We start from the raw sequence: 23,282 nt of genomic DNA on the forward strand, positions 1-23,282 counted from the left end.
AGCAATTCCCTAAAATAATGTTGTTATCGGAAGTTGTTCAAGCAAGAGGCATTTGGATACAATAGCAGGTCAGTATTGGGAAAATCAGATTTCCAGCTACTTCCCTGAAGCAGCATCAGCAGAATACATGAGCCATCCATGTGGCAGCCTGTATTCTGCATATGCAGTATTCTAACCATCCTACAATAATTAAAGGGGTTTGTCGCAATTAGACGACCGCTGTTCATACGCCTTATTAAGACATATAGACATCATAGAGGGGGATCCACTGAATGAGACCCCTCTCTATTAGCCAGAGCAGGGAGCACCTAAAATAGATAACGGTCTAGCCTATCCTATAGAAAGTAACCAGGTACATAGACCATACAATTTAATTCTAAACTATTGATTTAGGTTTAGTTTTTTTTTTTTTTTTTACCTTAAATTCAGGATGATCTGCTCCTCGTCCTGGAGGTATTTCTGCCGCTCTTGCTCCACCAGGACGCGCTGTCTCTGCACAGGGTCCTCCAGGTTTTTGACCATTTCTGTCACTTTACTACTGATTTCCTGCTCTGCTTTCTTCATCATGGCTCTCACCATCTCCTGGTTCTGCAGCTGTTACACAAAAGAAATCAAGTTTTTAGTTCTTTCTTTTTGCCTCCTGCGATTCATAAGAACTCAATTCATTCCTCGTGCTGGAGACGGAGCCAACAAGGAGTCCATGATTAAAGAAAAGGCAGTGTATAACTGGAGATTGGCTGCATTGTAACCCCCACAGCTGTAGCAGATGTATGGAGAACATGACCACTTAGCTGTAATTGTTAGAATTCTTGGTATTCTTTGATTTTGTGCGGTCCAGAAACCTTGTGAAGTTAGTTGAAAGGGCATAATAGATGGGCAAGGGCCAGAATGTCTGCAAGATAGAGGGAAGTTCTAACAGCCAGTATTTTATTTTACGTTATATGATGCCATTATATCATGTTTTACGAGTAAAATGGGAGTTTTGATAAATGTAAAATGTTCCCTAATAAATCATGAAGGATGAAGTTTTTGTGAAATTTGGACACCAAATACATTTTGAAACAAATCGATAAATGTGGAGGCGGATTCATTTTCTAGGGTAGTTCCCAAAAGCAGACGATTACCCTATTAACAAATCTTTTATTAGAAGGTTCCTTAGCTGTTCACAGATTGTCCTGCTGTTGGGGCCCCCAGGGATCGTCTGCAATCTGCGTGGGAACCTGACAGCAATTGTTCAATTTACCTGCAGCGCCACCACAGGGAAAATTAAGCATTACATGTTACCCATTGAAATCAACCGGCTATCTATGTAAGGACCCTGTCTATGCTAGGTCCTCGGGAGTGAAAGATGCTATTATTAGACGCTCTCTGCTCCGGCTAATTTATGGTGGTCCTAAATGAGGGACCTCTCTCTATTGACTAAGAATGCCCTGTACGGTAACCATTCTGCAATAGTTCTTTTACATAAGGAACGTAAATACCGGACAGTGGTGGGACATTGTAATGGGTGACCCACAAAGAGTATCAAGATTTAATTTAATAAAACAGATACTGAAAAGTACTGTAACTTTCCAATATACTTTGTGTAGAATCGTCTCGCCAATTTCAAGATTTCTGCTTGCTGCCATTAGAAACTGAAATCTATCCTGATCATACTCAACTGGCACAGGTGGCAAGCTTGTTAAAAGAGAGTGTTCTGAAATGATCAGGACAAGTTTTCAGCCTCCGGATGTAAGCAATAATGGTTCCATACACTGACAGCAAGCAGAGATCCTGTAACACGTGCAAAATTCATACATAAGCTGCTCTCGCCGATGAAACGCTCTCCCTTTAAGTCTTAGACAGCAATGTACGTGAGAGGATGACTACGTGTAATTATCTATGGGGAACAGCCTAATTATTTCTCGCCAATTACCGTAAATAAATTGTATGTGTGGCTGCAGATAAAAAGTCTTAGGGATGGAGGAGACTTTAAGTTCCACGGTGGAAAATAACCAATTAAATAAGATGGAATTCATGTGAAAAACTGGATATATGAAAGGGAATGTGTCTTTTTTTTATGTTTTAATTACATGCAGTCATATTTCAGAGATGAAAACTCCTCATTCCCACTGAGGAAATAAACACGGCTTTTATGGTAATTAAACAGCCGTCACATTCCCTCAACCCAGACGAGCTCAACGTGGAATCATCCCGGACCAAGAGGATCCCGAGCAGAGGTCCAAAACATTCCCATAGCTTATTACAGGGGGGCATTCACCAAATCTAAGACCGCATATTGGGGGTCCACATCGGTGTCATATGCATTTAGCGCTTTGCATTATAAAGGTATAGTATTTATTTGTAATCAGTGTCCATTTTTAACAGAATAATATTAAATCCTTATCCTTTACTCGCATGGGTTCAGGCTTCGGGCCTGTAACTTCTAAGCCGAGATATGGAGGCTTGAAGTATAAAATTGACAAACGGTTTTCACATTTTTAATGTTCACTAAAGGGTATTTTTACTTTCCTTCTGGTTGGTCGCCTTGAAAATAAAAAAACCAAAACTGTACTACAAATTTATTTTTCATTAATTGTAATCATATTCCCTTTAAATAAGAGAATGAAGTAAAATAAAAATTCTGTATCAATTCCTCATTGTTTTCAAGATCTTTGCTTGCTGTCATTAATAGCAACCTTCATGGTTTACTTCCAAGGGATAAAAATCTATCCTGGTCATGTGATGGACGCAGTGTGTCCATCACATGACCAGGACAATTTCTTATCCAATTAAATGACATCAAATAGAATACCAGCAATTTTAAAAACCATGAGAAATTGCTACAGAAAGTATATTGGAAAATTTTATAACTTTACATTACACAGAAAATAACATTAATTTGACAAAACCGGAATCCCTGAAGGAAACACCAGACACATGAGAGTGAATATTTCTGAGATGTAATACTAATAAACTACCCGTAGGTGGTGCAATGTTCATTGTTATTAATATGTAGTATTTTTATTAGGTAAAAATATTCCTGACCATATATATATTACACTAAATGGCCACTTTGTTAAAATCACCCATCTAGTAAAGCCTTGTACCTCATTTGGCCTTCAGAACCGAAGCAACTTGTTGTGGCAGGAGTTGAAGTCGTTCTACTGGAATATTGGCCCTTGCGGACAGTGTAGCTTTGCACAGTTGGCGCTATAGTGCCCTTCTGCCTTAGGGTAAGCAGCTGCCATGAAGGGATGAACTTAGGTAAGCCATACTGTTCAAATGCCCATCCACAGGTTTCAGAGGACCCAAAGTGCTTGTTTTATTACGTTTTTATATGAAATTGTTAGATGACTCCATACAACTCACTAGAGTGAAGCCGAGTGTGTCTGCATCATTCTCTTCTATTTCTACAGATGAAATCTGATGATCATTTGGCTACATTACAAAATTCTGGCTCGATTAAAATGTCACGGTCTAGAATTGCAGCCCCTGTTTTGTATGTGCTATTTGTTACAAAGTATTCACTCAACTCTTTTACTTGGGGCGATCTTGTGTGTCTTTGTATGAAGAAAGGTCTTAGCAGTTAATTACTTCCTACTGTCTGTCAGTTTAAGAACTCTTAAAGCGTTCCTAACCTTTCAGGTGACTTTTCAGAATAAGCGGTCATATGTGTGTACATGAGGAATACCACTATTTCCGGCCGTTATATGACTTGTATGCTTCATTTTTATTAATTTTTTCAGCAGTTTTCCTCTCTGCAGGCTCTATTTCTAAGTCTCAGTTTACCCTGAGCTAGTCAATGGAGCCTAACTCCTATCATGTCTGCCATACATTGCACAAATCACATAGAGAAGAGAACATCCTGCTCCCCAATTTCTTTGTAGCACACCCTCAGAAGCAGCATGGAGGAGATTATACAGCAGTAATGACTAGTGTAGCTGTGAATCCAGCACAGGGGTGAAATATAACACTTACCAGAAGGTGCAGCAGTATCTATGTGTGTGTACGTGTCTGTCTCTCACTCACTCTGCTCTTTCCTCCCCCTTCCTCTCCATAGACTCTATGGGCAGCTGTAACCTGATCCCTCAGTCCGCCTTGTCTTGAGAAGCTGGATTTAGCAGTAAATTCAGCGTGAGTGAACAATTAGGTGGAGGAGGAAAGGAGCCTGATAAGTGGAGACAGAGGCATTTTCTCTAATATGATATATCACAAAGCTTCTTATATTCACTTGTACTATTGATTTATGCAAAGTTTGTTGAAAAGTTAGTGACCATTCAAGGTCTCAAGGACCCAAAGGTTTCTACTGTCCCTCCATATGTCTTTAATTTCATAAAGGGCTAGGAATCCGACAGAAAAAAAAAATTGTGACAAGCTCCACTGGACTCACAATTATGGAGCTTCTTTCCCCTACAGAAAATGCTTCTAAAGGGGAATATCTCCTTAATATGCAACACGGAGACAGATTACTGCGGAACACGGAGTTCTTATGGCTTGGTAGTACTCAGCCACAGAGACTTCAAGTGCCCCGGACAGCTCTGCCATGTACATGAGATTTAAAAGTAAACAAGCAGAGTTTTGTTTTTCGATGCATCAGAACAGAGCCTGTTATTTGGTACAATGTTCCATGTTACCATCAAGTGAAGTGTTGTTTGTGGTTTTCCATAGGACTGCAGGAACAACTAATGCTTCTTTTAACTGGGCTATCATGGTACACACACAAAAAAAAGACAGACCCTGTACACACACACACACACACACACACACACACACACACTCTCCTATGTATTTGCAACAACCATCATTACGAATATTCTCCTAAATTCCACAAGGATTTACCTTTTTCCAAACTCTACATCATTCTCTGCACAAGTATTTCCGGACTAATACTTTCTATAAGTCCTTCTTTCCCCATTACGTCTCTAGTCTAACCTCCCCATACTTTCCATACTTCCTGCCAAATCCTTATTACTGCTTATTCCATGTGTACAATTACTAAATCTGGCCAAAACCGTGCCCACTTCCCTCCATGATTAAGTGTAATTAGGAATAATGAAGAATAATATAGATTTTAACAGATCACAAATGCACGGTAATACCAAGGCGCCTATGAAATGGGGAGGAGATGCCAGCTCAGGAATGTGCATCTGTAAATACAATATAAGGACACAGTTGCTTAAATGGTCACTAACTTTTCAACAAACTTTTAATAAATCAATAGTACAAGCGAATATAAGAAACTTTGTAATATATCGTATTAAAAATGCCTCTTTCTCCACTTACCAGGCTCCTTCACACACCTATCCTAACTGTTAACTCACTCAATCAGGTTACAGCTGCCCATAGAAGTCTATGGGGAGGGAGTGGAAGCAGAGTGAGAGAGACACACAGAAACACACTGCTGCAGTTTCTAGTAAGTGTTATATCTCACCCCAGTGCTGGAGTTACAGCTACACTGCTCATTCTGCTGTATAATTTACTCCATGTTGCTGCGGTGTCTATATATGTGATAAAGATAGGAGAGCAGGATTCTCCTCTTCTCTGTGTACAGTGTATAGAAGACATTATAGCAGTTATGCTCCATCCATTAGCTCTGAGAAAACGGAGAATTTGAGAGAGATCTTCAAAGGGGAAAAATTGCTAACAAATGCAGGAGACATTTCATATAACCGTCAGAAATAGTGTTGTTTTTCCTGTACACACATGTGACAGCTTATTCTGAAAAGTCACCTGAAAGGTTAGGTACCCTTTGAGGCAATTGAGTAAATGTTTGCATTTGGTGAGTGTGCTAGATCTTTTGTTATCATTCTTCATGATTGTTTCTAAGTTTTCCACTTTCATATGATCAGGGATAGAACTCCCTGTAGATTATTGGAATGATTAGAGCAGCAGCAACTGAGTGTGTTGATTTTGTAGGATGCAGTGACCTGTTCATTCATGAGATTCTGTTAATACAAATAATATATAAAGCATAGCCAGGGACAGTGGTATATCTGCCATAGTGTCTGTCAATACCAATGATGGGGAAGAGGCAGGTGCTCAACCATCCTCAACGTGCAATTCCTGATTGAATAAATAGAGGTGGGGCAGTTTAGATATTTAGATCTACATGAGCATAAACTGAATTAAATCATGTGAATTTTTTGTAAAATTAATAGATCCCAAGATGACTACTCACCTGTAGCTGCCTCATCTTCTGCAGCTGAAGTCGGAGTTCTGCCACATTCCGCCTCATATCATGGAGACTAACTTGCAGGTTAGTTGAGCCGGCAGGTGGGGCGTGAGAAAGGACAGCCATAGTTTCAATAATTGTTAATGAGTTCTTCCCACTGGATACAGAGTGACCTGCGCAAACAATGTAAAATTGCAAAACAATTTACAGAAGTCCAGGAGAAAATGTGTCCAATGAAATAGCCCATTACAAGGAAACTATTTACTTATTTTAATATACATTATACTGTATGGCTTAAAGGTCACCTGCGTAAGTAAATACAGTATGATTTATTTTCCGGAAATAGCACCACTCCTATTAATAGTCGGGGTCTGGTATTGCAGCTTTTCCCCATTCAAGTAAACAGGGCTGACACAGGCAATGGACCGGAGTGGCGCTGTTTTTGGGGTAAAAACGAAGAGCAGATATTTTTTTTCTAATTATCGACAACCCCTTTAGTCTTTTAGTAGTTACTGATCTGCCATAGAACGTGGCCCCAATCTAAACTATCTCAGAGACACAAATACATAAATATATACATACATGTGAGAGTCAATATGATGCCAATGAACCTTTCAGTATGTTTTGAAAACTAAGTACCTAGAGGAACCCCATACAAGAATGGGGAGATCATATAAGTTCATGCAGAAGACGTCCTGATCAGGTTTGAACGCAAGACCCCAGTGCTGGATGGTCTTCCACCAAACTAAGATAAATTCATGATTGATTTTGGGGTAGCAGTTGTTTGCAGAAGTGATATATTCCTTTATTTTTTAAAAGATACAGCATGTACCTCTATGTAAGAAGAAATATCTGGAGAAACTGACTGGTTGACAGTGGGGGTTGCAGAATGCAAATTTTATCTTGGCAGAACATGTGCCCTTGGATTATGTGAAATGAACATGCAAATATAGGTCTGGTCGCATGAAAGCCGACTTTGTTTGGAGTAAGTGAAGGCTGTGACTGTGCATGCATTAATCAGAGGATTATCTGCTGCACGTCTCCACTTCCAAAGGATATAAAAATGGCTACTTTTTATTGAATCAGGAGCAAAACAGATATTTTGCATACTTCCTGTACAGGAGACACGCCAAGACAGGAAGAGTTGGCCACCAACGGGAAAAGAGAAAATGCTCCCTGGGTTACTGTTTTTACAGATGTAGCCTACAAGGAAGGGTAGGGCTTCCTCGGGTATTGAACTTGGAGCACTTTACTGTAACATTTCTGTGTATGGTTACAGTCTATTATATCTAAAAACATTTATATTTGTCAAGGTTCCTAATATGACACAAAATGAAGACAACCTATTTATACATCAGGAGCTGCTACTTACAAATTATTTTCCATAATAGAGGGTTATCAGACATGTAACTTGAAGCTCCTGGGCCCCAATGCAAAATCTGCCTGCACCATGCCCCCCACCACCATCAGGTTTTATTTATAGTACCGTTGCCTATGGGACCCCATCACATATAGCGTAAAAATCTGGACAGAATTCAGGACCTTTGAAAATCCGCAGCATGCCCATTCTGTTGCAAAAATGTTGCAAATCTGCACTTAACTTTACAAAAGGTTAAAATCTGTGGAAAATCCTAAGCAAATTTACATGGATTTTGCTTTGGAACTGCCGTAGATTTGTGATGAGATCCGCAGCAGAAAAACTCTGCTTCACGTGGACATACACTAGGGTTTGTAAGGAAGTGTCTGGAACTACATTGTTGTCCTGCCCAGTCTAATTTTCCACCTACTCCAAACCATCTCTTGTCTATTAAACGTAGTAAGGCAATAAGCGTGCATTTACAACAAACTATTACCTGGCATTACCTTCAAAACACATTCAAATGTTTAGAGGTGAGAGCTCGTCTATTCCAAGCTATAGACCTTCCCAGACTAGAAGATGAGAATCTACCCAGGCTAAAAGATGATGATCCACCCAGGATAGAAGATGAATACCTACCCAGGATAGAAGTATAATAAGACCTACCCAGGCTAGAAGATGAAGATCTACCCAGGATAGAAGAAGATGAAGAAGACCTACCCAGGCTAGAAGATGAAAATCTTCCCAGGCTAGAAGATGAAGATCTTCCCAGGTTAGAAGATGAAGACCTTCCAGTGGTAGAAGATGAAAACCTATGCAATCTAGATGATAAAGACCTACCTAGACTAGAACATGAAGACCTACTAAGGTTAGAAGATTAATATCTTCCCAGGCAAGAAGGTAAAGACCTAGCCAGGCTAGAATATGAAAACTTAGCCAGGCTAGAATATCAAGACCTAGCCAGGCTAGAATATGGAGACCTAGCCAGGCTAGAATATGGAGACCTAGCCAGGCTAGAAGATGGAGACCTACCCAGGCTAGAAGATGGAGACCTACCCAGGCTAGAAGATGGAGACCTACCCAGGCTAGAAGATGGAGACCTACCCAGGCTAGAAGATGGAGACCTACCCAGGCTAGAAGATGAAGACCTACCCAGGCTAGAAGATGAAGACCTACCCAAGATAGAAGATGAAGACCTACCCAGGCAAGAATAGTTCCAAAGATTGAAAGAAGAATTTCTCAGGGGAAATATTGGAAAACCAAGGTGATGCTTCTTCTACTCAGAGAAGGCTTGTATAAATACTTCTGGTGTGCAAATGTGTTAAAGTCTGTTCCTGTATTTGTTTCTACACTAAATCACCAACACATGGATCAATGTCAGTCAGGAGGTGACAGCTGTGAAATAAAATAAGGGATTTATTTTCTCTTTTTGGTAAAAGCATCATATATGGTTGTTCTTACATCCCCCACAAAATGGGTTAATCACAGCTCGCAAACTCAGTGTGTTGAGCACAACAATAAGTACGTGCCTTCTGTTTCTGCTGACAGGAAATTTATTTTGGACGGCAAACAACATTACTGTGGCTGTTTTGAATGAGCTTGTCTTTTTGGTACACAAACAAGGAGCAATCGCTATCAATTAGGTAGATAATAGAAAAGAATTTCCTATCGATTGCAAACCACTGAACAGTTCGAAGGGAAGACTTTAAAGAACGTTTAAAATACGCATAAAACTAAACTATGAACCGACCAAAACTTGCTTAAAATCAGTTCCATTGCACAGTGATGAGTGTTTTTGAAGTATTACTTTTATGATTTACTAATCATGTAGTTGGCGAGTGACCGGCTTATTCAGTAAAATATCCTATGCTATCCTTTATAGTCCTGTATGCTTAGTGCTTTCCCTGTAAAAGGGCAGTCTAATATTGTCACCTAACCTTCAACTCATTGCCCTACAGATGTGTCCTCTCTTAACTCATCCCTAAACCCAACATATCCTGAGATGTATATCGCGAGATGTTAATCAAACATGTAAAAACAAAATGTATACCTCCAGTGGATGCCTCTGACAGATACTATCTGTCAACCTTCTGCAGCCCATAGAATCCCATGTTAAAAAAAAGGAAAACGTTTAACATATACTTTTTTTTACTAGATGGCTGTAAGGGCTGTAACGCAGCATGAACAACCAGCTATATACAACGAGGAGGATCAAGGGTTGTCATGATGATCTGATCACCAAAACAGTAAAGATTTGGTAAATGACTTATATTAGTATTGTTTTTATATTTCGGTTTTCTGAAATATTAAGTGATTAAGGAGTAGGGAGTACCCCTTTAAATTCTTTCATTCATTTCTTAGTGTAGTTTAAACCAAATTTGATATTCATAAAAATACCACAATATTGTTAGTAATTTCAGGTTGGTAACAGCATTTTCAAGGGTTTGGGATTACCAGACAGGAAGGATTTATATTCTCCCACAATTCCATCTTTATCTCAAGTATTATAAATTCTAAAACATTTACATATATTTACATATGTGTGTATGACTGTTATAAATTCTCTAGAGGGTTTAGGTCTTAAGCTGCCCATACATCAGAGATATTGGTTGGCCAAAAAGGCTGATTTAGATAAATTTCTGCCGATTGTTGACGTCTTTTCGTGACACGAACTAACATGGCCGATGCCGACCGAAGGCCGGTAACTGTGAAAAACTTGATCTGCGGTGTTGAATTATTTTGGTCATTGTCAGGTGAAGCACTTAAAGAGACCCTTTCACCTCCCCATACATGTGCAGCTGAGTGCAGCATGTAACGGGGAGGGCTGCACAAACCCTGGGACACTTTACATTTTTTTTCTACCTTCCTCCGTTATTTAGATATTGGTGCCGTTATATTTGTCGCCCGATATTTAAATAACCCCCTGAACTGTCAATGGGGCGTGTACTGGCAAGTGGGCGTGTTACTATGGCTGTGACACTGTCCAATCCGATATGGACAGCGTTACAGCAAGACCTGGAGCGAGGAGAGAGCGTGTGCACGCGCGCACGCTCTCTCACTCTTCAGCTTTCAAGATCAGTCTTCTGCCGAACTGGCAAGGGGGCGTGTCACTGCTACGAACAGTGTAAGAGCTGTGGAGAGGAGAGCGAGCTCTCATCTCTTCGGCTCTTGCGAGAGATCAGTCTTGTATTGTCTGCCGAACTGGCAAGGGGGTGTGTCTCTGCTACGGACAGTGCATGCGCTCCCCAGCTCTTACACTGTACGTAGCAGAGACACGCCCCCTTGCCAGTTCGGCAGACAAAACAAGACTAACCTCTCACAAGAGCTGAAGAGATGAGAGCGTCTCCTCTCCCCAGCTCTTACACTTTCCGTAGCAGTGACACGCCCCCTTGCCAGTTCGGCAGAAGACTGATCTTGAAAGCTGAAGAGTGAGAGAGCGTGCGCGCGTGCACACGCTCTCTCCTCGCTCTTACTGTAACACTGTGCATATCGGATTGGACAGTGTCACAGCCATAGTATCACAGCCCCCTTGCCAGTACACGCCCCGTTGACAGTTCTGGGGGTTATTTAAATATCGGGAGCCAAATCTAACGGCACCGATATCTAAATAACGGAGGGAGGTAGAAAAAAAATGTCAAGTGCCTCAGGGTTTGTGCAGCCCTCCCCATTACATGCTGCACTCAGCTGCACATGTATGGTGAGGTGATAGGTTCTCTTTAAGTCATTCATGCCAAATGACAGTCCTGCATCCCATCAATAGAAGACCAGGCAACAGATAAAGGTGGGGATCGATTAGCAGTTTGTCATTTTAATTTATGTTGTTGATTTCCAAAAAAAACTATCTTCCTAGACCAACCATGAATTAAAAAAAAATCGCTCAGGAAATGGCCGTCTGAAATGCCTAATATATGGTCAGCTTTACACTAATCACATCCAATATGTCTCAAACCGCTGTCATTCAGGGGTAAGAATGGATCTACAAAGGGAATATGCCACCAGAAGACCCTTAGGGTATTTGCATTAGACCATGAGTGTCCAAACTTTTTCAGTATGAGATCTACCTTTTGTGGAGCCTGAGATAAGGGATCTACCAGGGGACTAGGGACTGTTGCATGCGATGAGCACTACTGCCATTTTTTGCATGCCACATTTTCAGATGCCCCTGTGGCCCCATAATAATAATAGCAACCACAGTTATGCCTTCTTCATACATGAATATGTTGCTCCTCGCTGCTGATCACCTCTCTTCTAGAGTGTTAGAGGCAGGAATTGCTCCTAAAGGGGCTCATAGGGCAATTTCTACCATAGAAGTCCTCTCGGTTCTTCTATTTGACCAATAAGGCCCAGTGAGTGGTAGATAGCTTCATTAGTATTTAGGGCTGGGGTGAACTAGCCATTTGGGTATTAGACCAGTGTCCAAAGACACATGGCCAGTAGCAGCCCACAGCCTCTGGTGAAAAAACAATACAATAACCCATAGTTAAAAAATAAGTTAGAACTATGGTGATTGGTAAGGGGGCCCATGCCCAATATTGCCAGGGGACCCAGTACCCTCTCAGTCCACCCCTGATTTATTGGGCATTTAATTTTGGCCCTGAGGGCACTATGAGATTCTTTTTAGTGGGTGTACTTGTACTCATTATTTTAGCTTTTATTGGCTCCATTTATGACTTGATAACAAAGGACAACAGAAGAACCAGACTTATCATATGTACCTGGACTGTCGGTGACTGGAGGGGTGCTGCTTGCAGACCTTAAGACTCTTTCACTGAAATAAGAAAAACAAAAACATCAGTTATTATTGAAAGAGGAGAAACAATAAAATGTGGGTTATTCTATAGGTTTTTATGTAAACAGATGCTATAACAACGTGTTAGAAGAGTTAACATATCACATGCATGATGCTGTTTTTGGTCGATTTTTTTTTTTTTTTTACATTTTCATTTAAATATACAAAACATGACCATCACTACTGGAGGAGAAAACTATTATCTTTCATATTCAAAACCATGCAGACAATACACTAATAATTGTATCTGAGATTTAATTACTACAATTCTCATGGAGTTTTTCAAAGTTTGCATATCTTTGGAAGCTGCTGTTACTAAAGCCAAATAGTTGAGATTTTTGATCATCAATAATTTTAATAGATAGGCAATTATAAATTGAGCGAAGCGAATAAAAAGTCAATGTCTACCATTTTTTTTCCTCTAATTTACATAGGAAATGTAATCAATATAAATTACGGCTCCTACTATATCTGTATTGTGGTAGAAGATCCATTAACTACTATAGCCACCACTAGGGGAGCTTACTGCATACTGTTCATGTATTGAAATAAAGAATAACATTGTATACAGTGAGCTCCTAAGCTCCCCCTAGTGGTAACTACAGGTAGTCAGAATTTTATAATTTAACTCTATGTCTATGCAGGGGATTTGGAGCTCTGACACCTATAAAGATATATTAAAAAATTAATCAGCAGAGAACTTTAGACCTAAAAAAACATTTTAAAGAGAATATTCATCTTTTATATACATTAAGTCCCTCTTTCACTAATTAGTTACAGCATTTGCTATATTGCAGATCTGTATTAGGGCCTAATGCTCTTCATGGGCAATTTGACAAGGCACGGTGAGCTACGATTTAGAAACACCACATGATTAGGGTCAAGGGCAACTAGACCAAAGGTTACATTATCCCTCCCTCCTATAGAGGATTGGGAAAGGTGGTGGAGACGCATTGGATGTTTCTGTCCCAGGGAGAGGAGGGGCGGGCAACCAGAACTAGGAATGGTGGTCCCTGTTTTGAATTTGGCAATGGGAGCCCCTTCTTATCTATGTAGACCCCTGCCTCTAAACTCTAAAAATCCTTATATCCCTTTAACCCTTCCCTTTCCAGGCTGCACAGTTTCAGAGTTAACATTGTATGCAGCTACTCTCTGCTACGTTCGCATTTTCCAAACATACAGTCATGTTTGCTGCCAACATAGTAAATTCCTCCCTGGGTATTGGCTAGATGTAAATGAAAAGCTTTCACATATTTACCCAGGTGCATCCTTATTGCTGCTTGGGCTGGGCCCTTTTAATAGTGCATTCTGAACCAGGCCAGTTAGACCAGCAATCTGTTTCTCCATGGCATGCATCCTCTCTCTGTAAAACAAGGGAATAGCCTATTACCAGAATCTACCATGCAATCAATTGGGCAAAAGATTAAAATGAACTAAAAACGTTCCAGATATTAAGAGGTTGTCACAAATTACACTAAAGTGTAACCATCACGTACTCAGTCAAACATTCAAAGCCAAAAGATCAAAAAAAAATTTTTTAAAGAGCAACATGGAGACATTGGTTGTATGATGGAATTAACCATTTAGCATAATTGCAAGTCAACTGCATCTCAGTAATAGGGTTCGGTTGAAAAATATATATTTACTTCCGGTAACCACGGTAACCATTGGAGGAGGGTAAGCTCAAAATAATGGCTGCTGATGGTATATTATCAGAATCGCTCCCATCAGCCATGGATGGAGGATTGGGGTAACTAGTGGATGGATTGCCCATCAGACTCTGCAACAAACCTCAAGCTGCTGGTGGTGGCAGCCTGTAGTCTTTCAATAGATCCCAGATATCAGGCTGTCGCAAAACAGCATGCGCCTGCTAAGAAGTCTAAGAAGTAGCGGGATGTTCCTAGAGGAGTTTTCCAGACGGTCTCTTCTTGGACTGTTTTTGTGCTATATGGGTCATTTTGATAGTATTAGCGGATTGACACTTCTGCGCTTTTCTTACATGATCTTTGAAAGGGTTTCCCAAAAAGTTCTCTCTTCCAATAAGGTTTGTGTTTTATTCTCCCAGATCTCTGCTTGTTGGCAGTGAAAATAAATATTTGTTTAGATTTAGAGGCCAAGACCCCTAGGATAAAGGTTTTTTACAGCCTTTGAACGTAAACAATATTTTCATTCAATGATAGCAAGCAGAGATCTTTGCATTGACACAAAAAGTATATTAGGAGGTTGCAGACATTTTCACTATACAACAAGGTAAAAAACTCATTCAGAATAAATCCAGTATGGAGTCCATTGTACTAATCTTGGAGGACAATATGACTAAAACCACGGAAAACTGTATCCATCATCGTGTGTGTTTACGGACTACACAGGAGAGAGATCGTCCATTACGTCCATATATAAAAGACACACGGTTCTCAAAGTACACGGTGTGCAAAGTTTTAAAGAGACACCTTACGATGACATGTAACTGTAAGTGGGCTGAAAAGACGGCACGTTCTATATAATCCTGACTTTCTGCCAGGTGGAACTGCACATACAACTTAAAAAAAACGGAATATTTGATATAGCAGAGCTGAATTTGTCATTTTGTATTATTGTTGTTATTATTATAATACACTTGGATACTATTTTATCCCAGAAGAAGTGAAACTATTGTCCATGGATCGTGTCTGCTGTTGCAGTTGAAAGGGGCTGAACTGCAGTACTAGACACAGCCCATGGACAAGAGTGGCACTGTTTCTGGGGGGAGAGCAGACCCTTTTTTCTAATCCCATACAAGCCCTTTAAGGAAATTATCCCCAACCAGCCTATGATTGGCTGCAGCGGCGGTCACAAATAAGCAGCGTTTACGCAAATACAATTGACATGCTGCGGAATAAAACTGCACCGCATGTAAACTTCTGAGTGTTTTTTCTGCTCACTATTTACGCAGCGTTTGGATAAGATTTGCTCTATCACATCCACTTTGCTGCTACTGTATTATTCTGTGTATTTTCCGCAATGAAATCCGCAGTATTTATGCAACGTGTGAACTGAACCGAAAACCGCCAGTCCGTGAAAAAATTGTCTTGCATGAAACTGGTCCTTGGTTAAAAAAAGGTTGGGGACCGCTGCTTTAAGGTGCTTCATTACAATTTATGATATCACATGGAATTGAGGGCCTCCTCTCCATGGGTCACTTAGCAGCCGTTGAGGCCTTTAGGCCTTATTCACACGAACGTGTCCGTTTTGCACGCGCAAAAGTTCAGTGTGGCATCAGTATGTGGTGCGTGGCTGCGAGATTTCCACGCAAATGGCAGCGTGATGACACTGTTTTTATGTTTACAAACATAAAAGCAGGAGGTGCTTTTCTTGTTTCATTCATTTATTTTACTACTGTAGCGCGAATCACGTGCTTCTGTGTGCCATGCAGGATTTTCACGCACCCATTGACTTCAATGGGTGTGTGATGCGTGAAAAACGGCCAAGTATAGGACATGTCGTGAGTTTTACGCATAGACTAATATAAGTCCGTGCGACGTAATACACGTTCGTGTGAATAAGGCCTTACACTGAGTGTCTGTTTAAGGAATGTGTGATATATAAAAAAAGTTTTTACGTGAAATAAATGTCAGACGCGTGTGTGTGTTTTAGGCGCGGTTCATGCCTGCGTCGGTTTTTCCGTTGTTCTGCTTCATTAGAAGCGCCTTCCATTTTACGACGGACACCATGTTGTACGACGTGGTTTTACCAGAAACCATAGCGCAGCAGGCTACGCTTTGGTTTTTGGTATTTTTCGCCGGATCTATGACGGCCGCTCCTAACAGACCCTCCACTGCAGAGGTGAGCAGGCGCTTAGGTACTAAAGACCTTCTCCTGTCCCCAGATGAACCAAATCGTCAAACCAGCAGTCAACCAAGGGCCTAAACCTTCAGTAAAAATAATGTTCCGATTCATTATTCATTTAGAATATTGGATAAGCATAGGAAGATATTACGGAAATGCACTATAGGAATTATATGAAGTATACCCTTGATAAAAAAGATATGGCAAATATTATTTCTATTGCAGACCTGATAAGGTGACCATACATAACCATATTGTTTAACCCTATCCAATAAACAGACTGAACGCCATATAGACAGAACACGTGACTCTCCTTGCCCTTGTAAAAGAAGGAACTGAACTCCTAGAGAAGACTGATAAATGTTGATTGGTGTCAATGAAAGGTTTACTGGTCTTAGGGCCTCTTCACGTCTGCATTGGTGCCTCTGTTAGCAGATCCGGCAGAGAATACCAGAAACAATAGCGTAGCATGCTGCATTATTGTCTCCAGTAAAACCGTGGACACCCTGACGGTAAGCCGACGAAACCCATTAAAGTCAATAAGTTCCGTCAGCTGCCGGTGGTGTCCGTGGTGCATTGGAACCGTTGCTTCCGCTATTCCCTTGTTCTGCACCTTTGACAGAGCAGAACAATAGATGTGAACAGGGCCTTAGGGTGGCTTTACACGCTTTGATAATCCATACTATATGACAATTTTCGACTAATTATCAAGCTCTGGATAGCCACCCAGCCATTAATAATACTCTTGGCATTGACTAATGGGATATTTATATAGTCATGTGTATGTCGTTTTTAAGAGACTTCATGGACTTTAGACAATTACTTCAAGAGCGTCTCTTGTCCATGAAACAAACAAAAAAAAACACAAGCAGACTGTTTTTCTAATCCTGGAAAACCCCTTTAAATATCCAAAAAGGGTCCTTGTCCTTTGGACCCAATTGATGACAATGTACGATCCAATTATCATCAATTATCATCCCCCAAAATATACATTCTTTTTGGAAAATAATGACCACTGTATTCAAATGCTTTGGATTAAAGCTTGACTATGTAATCTATTATTTATCCTTAATTTGTCTAAAATTGGTTTAATTTAATTTGGATGAGAAATGTAATAATCATCAAGGGATGACATTTTCTTCAGAGAAACAGTTATAAAATACAGCTGTGGGACAAAATATATGTTTCCTAAGCTGCACACTAACATACGCAGTCTATTTCTAGATTGAGCAATCTGGAAACAATTCTGAATTTTAAGTAAATTATGACTTTTCGAGGATGATCTTGGCTTACTCTGGTAAACCACAGCATATATCATTTCTGGTGCAGAAATACATAAACTATCTGTTTTTTTCTGTAGCAAATCCTCTTATTTGAAATGCGGTGAGAGAAGATGAAAGGAAAGTGAGGTAAAATTCCTCATATTTTATTCCATCAGGAACAGAAAAGTTCAGGGTGTTATTATCGCTGTACGGTGAACAGAGGAGATTAGAGGAAGAGATGCGACGTCTCCAAGAGCGGCCATTCCTGAACAAAGACACCTATGTTTATAGGTTTCTGAGTGACATAAAAGATAATAACATTTTCCTTCCCACTGTCATTCAGCTTTGTGTTCTCTAGTCATCTGGAAAGTATTACACCATTACTTTAGTTTTCAACTACATTTTAAACTCCAGAAAGTTGACATAGTAAAATAAACCATGTAAATTCTACTAAATCAGAGATATCAACCCGAGAAAGCTGCTTATAGGACGTGGAGAGGACGGGGCTTAAACCGCAGCCCAAATACCATCATACCGTAGCAAAATAATACAGTGCCCCAAATAGTACCACCGACATCGAACAAATAACTGAGGCCAAATAACTACACCTCATTGTGGTAAAATAATACTGCTATACAGTGCTGAAATAACAGTGCCAAACAATAATAAAATACAGGGGTAAATAATTCAGTCATACATTAAGACACTGACCGAGTAACTGAGGCTGAATAATTGTATACTGTGCCAAAATAACACACCCAAGTATTATCAAAAAAATATAGCCATACAATGTTCAAATAATAGTATAATACGTAGTAGCATTCTCTATCTATCTATATATATATATATATATATATATATATATATATACATACACACACACATACACACATATATAGGATACAAATATCACACACATCATGTACACACAATATACTTGCCATGTATACATCTATACGAAACATATGTGCATACAGTATATACACGTCAACAGGCACACATGCAATTGCCACGTGGGTGAAACATATGAGGAATAGAGGATAAAAAAAAATAACAGGTGACGTATGAGAAAATTAGGTGAATTCATAAGTCTGCTGTCAGAAAAGAATTTAAAAAGGACGACTAAAAAGTGTATTTTCTGATCACTGGGGTTTCCACTGCTGGGCCCCCCACTGATTGTGAGAACGGGGGTCCTGAAACCCCAGATCCTCCTCACTGCTCGACCTGGAGCGTGAGGGGGCCCAAAAAGTCATTTTGTTCCATATGTAGAGACCAGTACTGTCAACGACTCATGTTGGGGGCCCAGTTACAGATTTGAAAAAAATAATCAAATAAAAATAAGTTACAATATCACATAAATTCTTCCATTATGCATTCATACAATAAAAAAAAAAAAAGTTTCTTCCATTATGCCACGGACTAAATCATGTGTGGTGAAGACTAAGAACCTGGCTCAAGGCAAGATCACATAATTATAGGTTACATTCTGTGGTTTGCGTCTCATCTAATGCACAAACTGGAGATTGTTTTCACGGTAATAAGCACTTCTCAGCGCTGCTTCACGGAACGTTAGAGCGTAAATGCCAGCATTAACTCGCTCAACCAAAAGTTATAGTGGCTTTCTGGTTCCCGGCCTGGTTGTTCCACAGCCTTACGATTTATTTAAAGAGGCTCTGTCACCAGATTTTGCAGCCCCTATCTGCTATTGCAGCAGATCGGCGCTGCAATGTAGATTACAGTAACATTTTTATTTTTAAAAAACGAGCATTTTTGGCCAAGTTATGACCATTTTTGTAGTTATGCAAATGAGGCTTGCAAAAGTCCAAGTGGGCGTGTTTAAAAGTCCAAGTGGGCGTGTATTAGGTGCGTACATCGGGGCGTTTTTACTACTTTTACTAGCTGGGCGCTCTGATGAGAAGTATCATCCACTTCTCTTCAGAACGCCCAGCTTCTGGCAGTGCAGACACAGCCGTGTTCTCTAGAGATCACGCTGTGTCGTCACTCACAGGTCCTGCATCGTGTCAAACGAGCGAGGACACATCGGCACCAGAGGCTACAGATGATTCTGCAGCAGCATCGGCGTTTGCAGGTAAGTAGCTACATCGACTTACCTGCTAACGCCGATGCTGCTGCAGAATCATCTGTAGCCTCTGGTGCCGGTGTCCTCGCTTGTCCGACACGATGCAGGAAGTGAGTGACGTCACAGCGTGATCTCTCGAGAACACGCTGTGTCTGCACTGCCAGAAGCTGGGCGTTCTGAAGAGAAGTGGATGATACTTCTCATCAGAGCGCCCAGCTAGTAAAAGTAGTAAACACGCCCCGATGTACGCACATAATACACGCCCACTTGGACTTTTACTTTTAAACACACCCACTTGGACTTTTGCAAGCCTCATTTGCATAACTACAAAAATGGTCATAACTTGGCCAAAAATGCTCGTTTTTTAAAAATAAAAACGTTACTGTAATCTACATTGCAGCGCCGATCTGCTGCAATAGCAGATAGGGGTTGCAAAATCTGGTGACAGAGCCTCTTTAAGGGGCAGAATAACGGTGAAGGTCTAGTCGGCCATTATTTATATTTATTATGAAATGTGAGTATCTTTTTATTGCCTAGAAATGACACGCACACAGAGGGCGTTCTTGGGAAGGAAGTTGGTCTTAAAACGTAACATTACGGCGGCATGCACTGCGACGTGGTATTATTAAAGGTTGTCGTGTACCACTTCCCGCAAGCAGGGATTCTTGGTGTGTTCTTATTATGTCATTACAAAGAAGCTACTGTTTTAATCCTACACAATTAAGATAATTGGTCAAGGAAAACATATTAAAACTCTTTTCATTCTAGGGTAACTGTACAACTTTTTTTTTATGGAAGTTAGAGAATATAGAAAAAAAATGCATACAACATTCTGTTCCCCAAATCTATGAACATACCCAAAAAAGGGACCAGATTTGAAAAAAAAGGGAGGATCCTATATTGCCTCATAAGTAGAGATTCTTATTCAAGGAGGACTGTAGATAACAACCCCTATCGGAGCTGTAATGGGGACAATATTGGTTGTTAATACGCTCTTTAATAAAATTACAACATAGAGGTCAACTCAAGGACGTTCAGCAAGCAATGGGTATATTTTGTATAAAAGTTATAACATTTTCCAGTATACTTTCTATATAAATTCCTTATGGTTTTCAAGATCTCCTTCAATAAGAACCGTTATGGTTTACCTCAAGGGGGTTATAATCTGTCCTGGTCCTGTGCATGTCTGTCCATGATGGTCACATAGATGCACAGCTCTTTATAGTTAAATTACAATTATCAGAGCGGTGTCTTTCGATCGTGCCGTCCACCTCTGTACCACAGGACCAGGACTGATTTTCATCCACTGGAAGTCAATAACAAAGGTTCCTTTTGTATTACAGCAAGCAGAGATATTAAAAACAAAAGCGATCGATACATAAAAGTATATTGGAAAGTCTTATTACTGTTCATTATGAAAAAAATAACCTTTATTTACATAAAAACTGAATGCCCCATTAATATGAACAGGCAATTTCTTGATTTTAGAGGTAAACGCCCCTGAAACCCACTTCCATATGCCCTATCAAGGCATATGGAGGTAAAAGAAGGGGACATAAGCATTGCATGTAGCTTCTGGGCCTTTATGTAAATCTGTGCCAGAGCCCCATACATCCTCGTCATTGACATTAATGCTGTCCTCTTATAGTAGAGAGGTCTTTGGGGACTCTTTATAGCTAAGAAGGGGATTCCCTAATTCGGCCCGGTCCTGTGTGCCACAATAAAAACCTGCTACAAAGAGCATCTCTTGCGCTGGATGACCACTGCTGTCCATGCGGGACACACATGCCCATTGACTTCTAGAGGTGCTGCTTCATTTTTACGGGGTAGGAACGAAAAAGGTTCCTTCAGCCATAAGAGTTGATCAGAATAGGTTACCCTCTTGTCTCATAGTAAGGACACGTCCAAAGTGGAAAACCCCAATCACCATAATAAGAAGATATTTTATGATTGAGGAGACCAATATTTCATAGACACAGATATCTAGTGAACGTTAAAGGAGAGATTCATCCTATCCAGTGCAAACAATGAAATAACGTCTGTGTATAATACCACGAATGGCGGTTAACAAACGAACAGAAACAATGTAAACAAAGCCTGCTGCTATATTTTACCTTTGGTTGGTTACACACATAGTAAAAACGACATTATTTTTTATGGAGCACCATAAAATATCCCAACCTATCAGTATAATGACTAAGCAATGCTCAGGCGTTCGTTAGGCACCAGGCTACAAATAGAACGGATATGAACATATAAATAATTTAAGGTATTATGGGTTCAAGCCGTATATTCTATATAAATCTTGGAATGGTGGTGTATGTGGGGATAATATTCTGAATTATTATTATAATAAGAGTATTATATTGATAGCGATATATTTTTCAGAGGTTGGATAAACCCCTTTAAATCCTCCCGCCAATAGGACGGCATTACTGAGTAGATTTGCCCCATAGTAGTCTAACAAATGTTGGAGACTAGCCCTGTAGGAACAGTAATAGTGGCCAAGTAGGTTACCTCCACTATTTACAAGAAAATAAATAGGACTTAGAAATGGTTCAATAACATTGAACACATGTTGACAGAAGAGGACTACTCCAGTTCTTCTATGGACTAGAGATGTTAGGATTTTAGGGGCACACAAGGCCACTGCCTCATGTGCCCAGTGGGATAGAAAACATAAAGGGTGCAGGATTACAACTGTGTATTTGTTGGGTAATTGCATAACACACCAGAAATATAACCCTACAAATATCAACCTGCAATCTTCATGCTCATATACAGGAACTCTGGGACCAAAGCCATCAAACCGAAGAAAAACACAGCGTCGGCTTATCGGAAACAGAAGATCTAGTGATAAACATTCAGAAGAGAGAAAACATCTGCATGGAGGCATGTACCCAAACACAACATAGAGACCGGACAGCCAGATACCTCTGTCTCAGCTATATTGACCGACTACCGGTTAGAAGGTATTTTATGCACCGCATCTAGTTCTATCCCATCCTAAATGGCACTACTTATTTCACGGTGTAATCCGTCACCAAGATGACCACAGCAGAGAAGCAATTGTAAATGTAACGCCGATGAAAAACTGAAAAATCACCTTGACGCCACATCCATGTTCGGCAACTTTCCCAAAACATTTTACTTACAATTTCAGAGATGACCTACTATCCTCTACTAGGCTGCCGCTTTTGCTTATTCTGGCCATAACAGCATGATAATATTGCAGTAATGGTATGACACACCGGGCAGGCAGCATATGAAACTGCCAACGACGGCACTAAAACTTTGGGGGGATGTCAAGCTTCATAGGACTGACCAAAAGTTGAATTTCTAGTCTAGAGCATATTCTTGTCTTTCGGAATCAGTATAACTATAGTTATTATGACCCATATAATAACATAATTTTGATTTAAAGGGCTATCAGTAAGGCCTATTAGGGCATATGAACGTCATAGGGAGGAGTCCCCCCACTAGGGAACCTCCAGAGCCGAAACAAAACATCTGAATGTCTGCCACGTAATACTACATTTCCTACTAAATGCCTAACTGCAGGGGATAATAGGAGCCACACCCACAGCGATCAACTGATCGCCGAGGGAGTTCCAAACTGAATATTTATTTCTCAACAGGGGGTGACAAAGAGTACAAGAGAAAGCCTTTTTTTCATTATAAAAATACATGCTTCATACACCATACAGATGGTTACAGCCAAACTCATATCAGGCAGCACTGTTTATTACTGAGCCGCTAGGCCATCCCAGCATGCACAATAAGGCATGAGTTAAAGTGTAGCTAAACGTTTAACA

The 23,282-nt window shown here is 40.2% G+C and overlaps 1 protein-coding gene across 12 annotated transcripts in view; it reads right to left on the reverse strand.

The window, feature by feature from the left end:
• KIAA1217 (KIAA1217 ortholog) overlaps nt 1-23,282 on the reverse strand; it is a 534,607-nt gene that overhangs the window by 21,272 nt on the left and 490,053 nt on the right. For all 12 annotated transcript variants that reach the window (XM_075827545.1, XM_075827547.1, XM_075827544.1 and 9 more), the window contains 4 exons: nt 13,559-13,663; nt 12,227-12,279; nt 6,161-6,327; nt 419-594 (listed from right to left, as the gene is read on the reverse strand). In XM_075827545.1, coding sequence (XP_075683660.1) covers nt 419-594; nt 6,161-6,327; nt 12,227-12,279; nt 13,559-13,663 — 501 coding nt within the window. The remainder of the gene's footprint in view (nt 1-418; nt 595-6,160; nt 6,328-12,226; nt 12,280-13,558; nt 13,664-23,282) is intronic.

Source organism: Rhinoderma darwinii, chromosome 5, assembly GCF_050947455.1.
Source record: "Rhinoderma darwinii isolate aRhiDar2 chromosome 5, aRhiDar2.hap1, whole genome shotgun sequence".
In the NCBI taxonomy this organism is placed as follows: domain Eukaryota; kingdom Metazoa; phylum Chordata; class Amphibia; order Anura; family Rhinodermatidae; genus Rhinoderma; species Rhinoderma darwinii.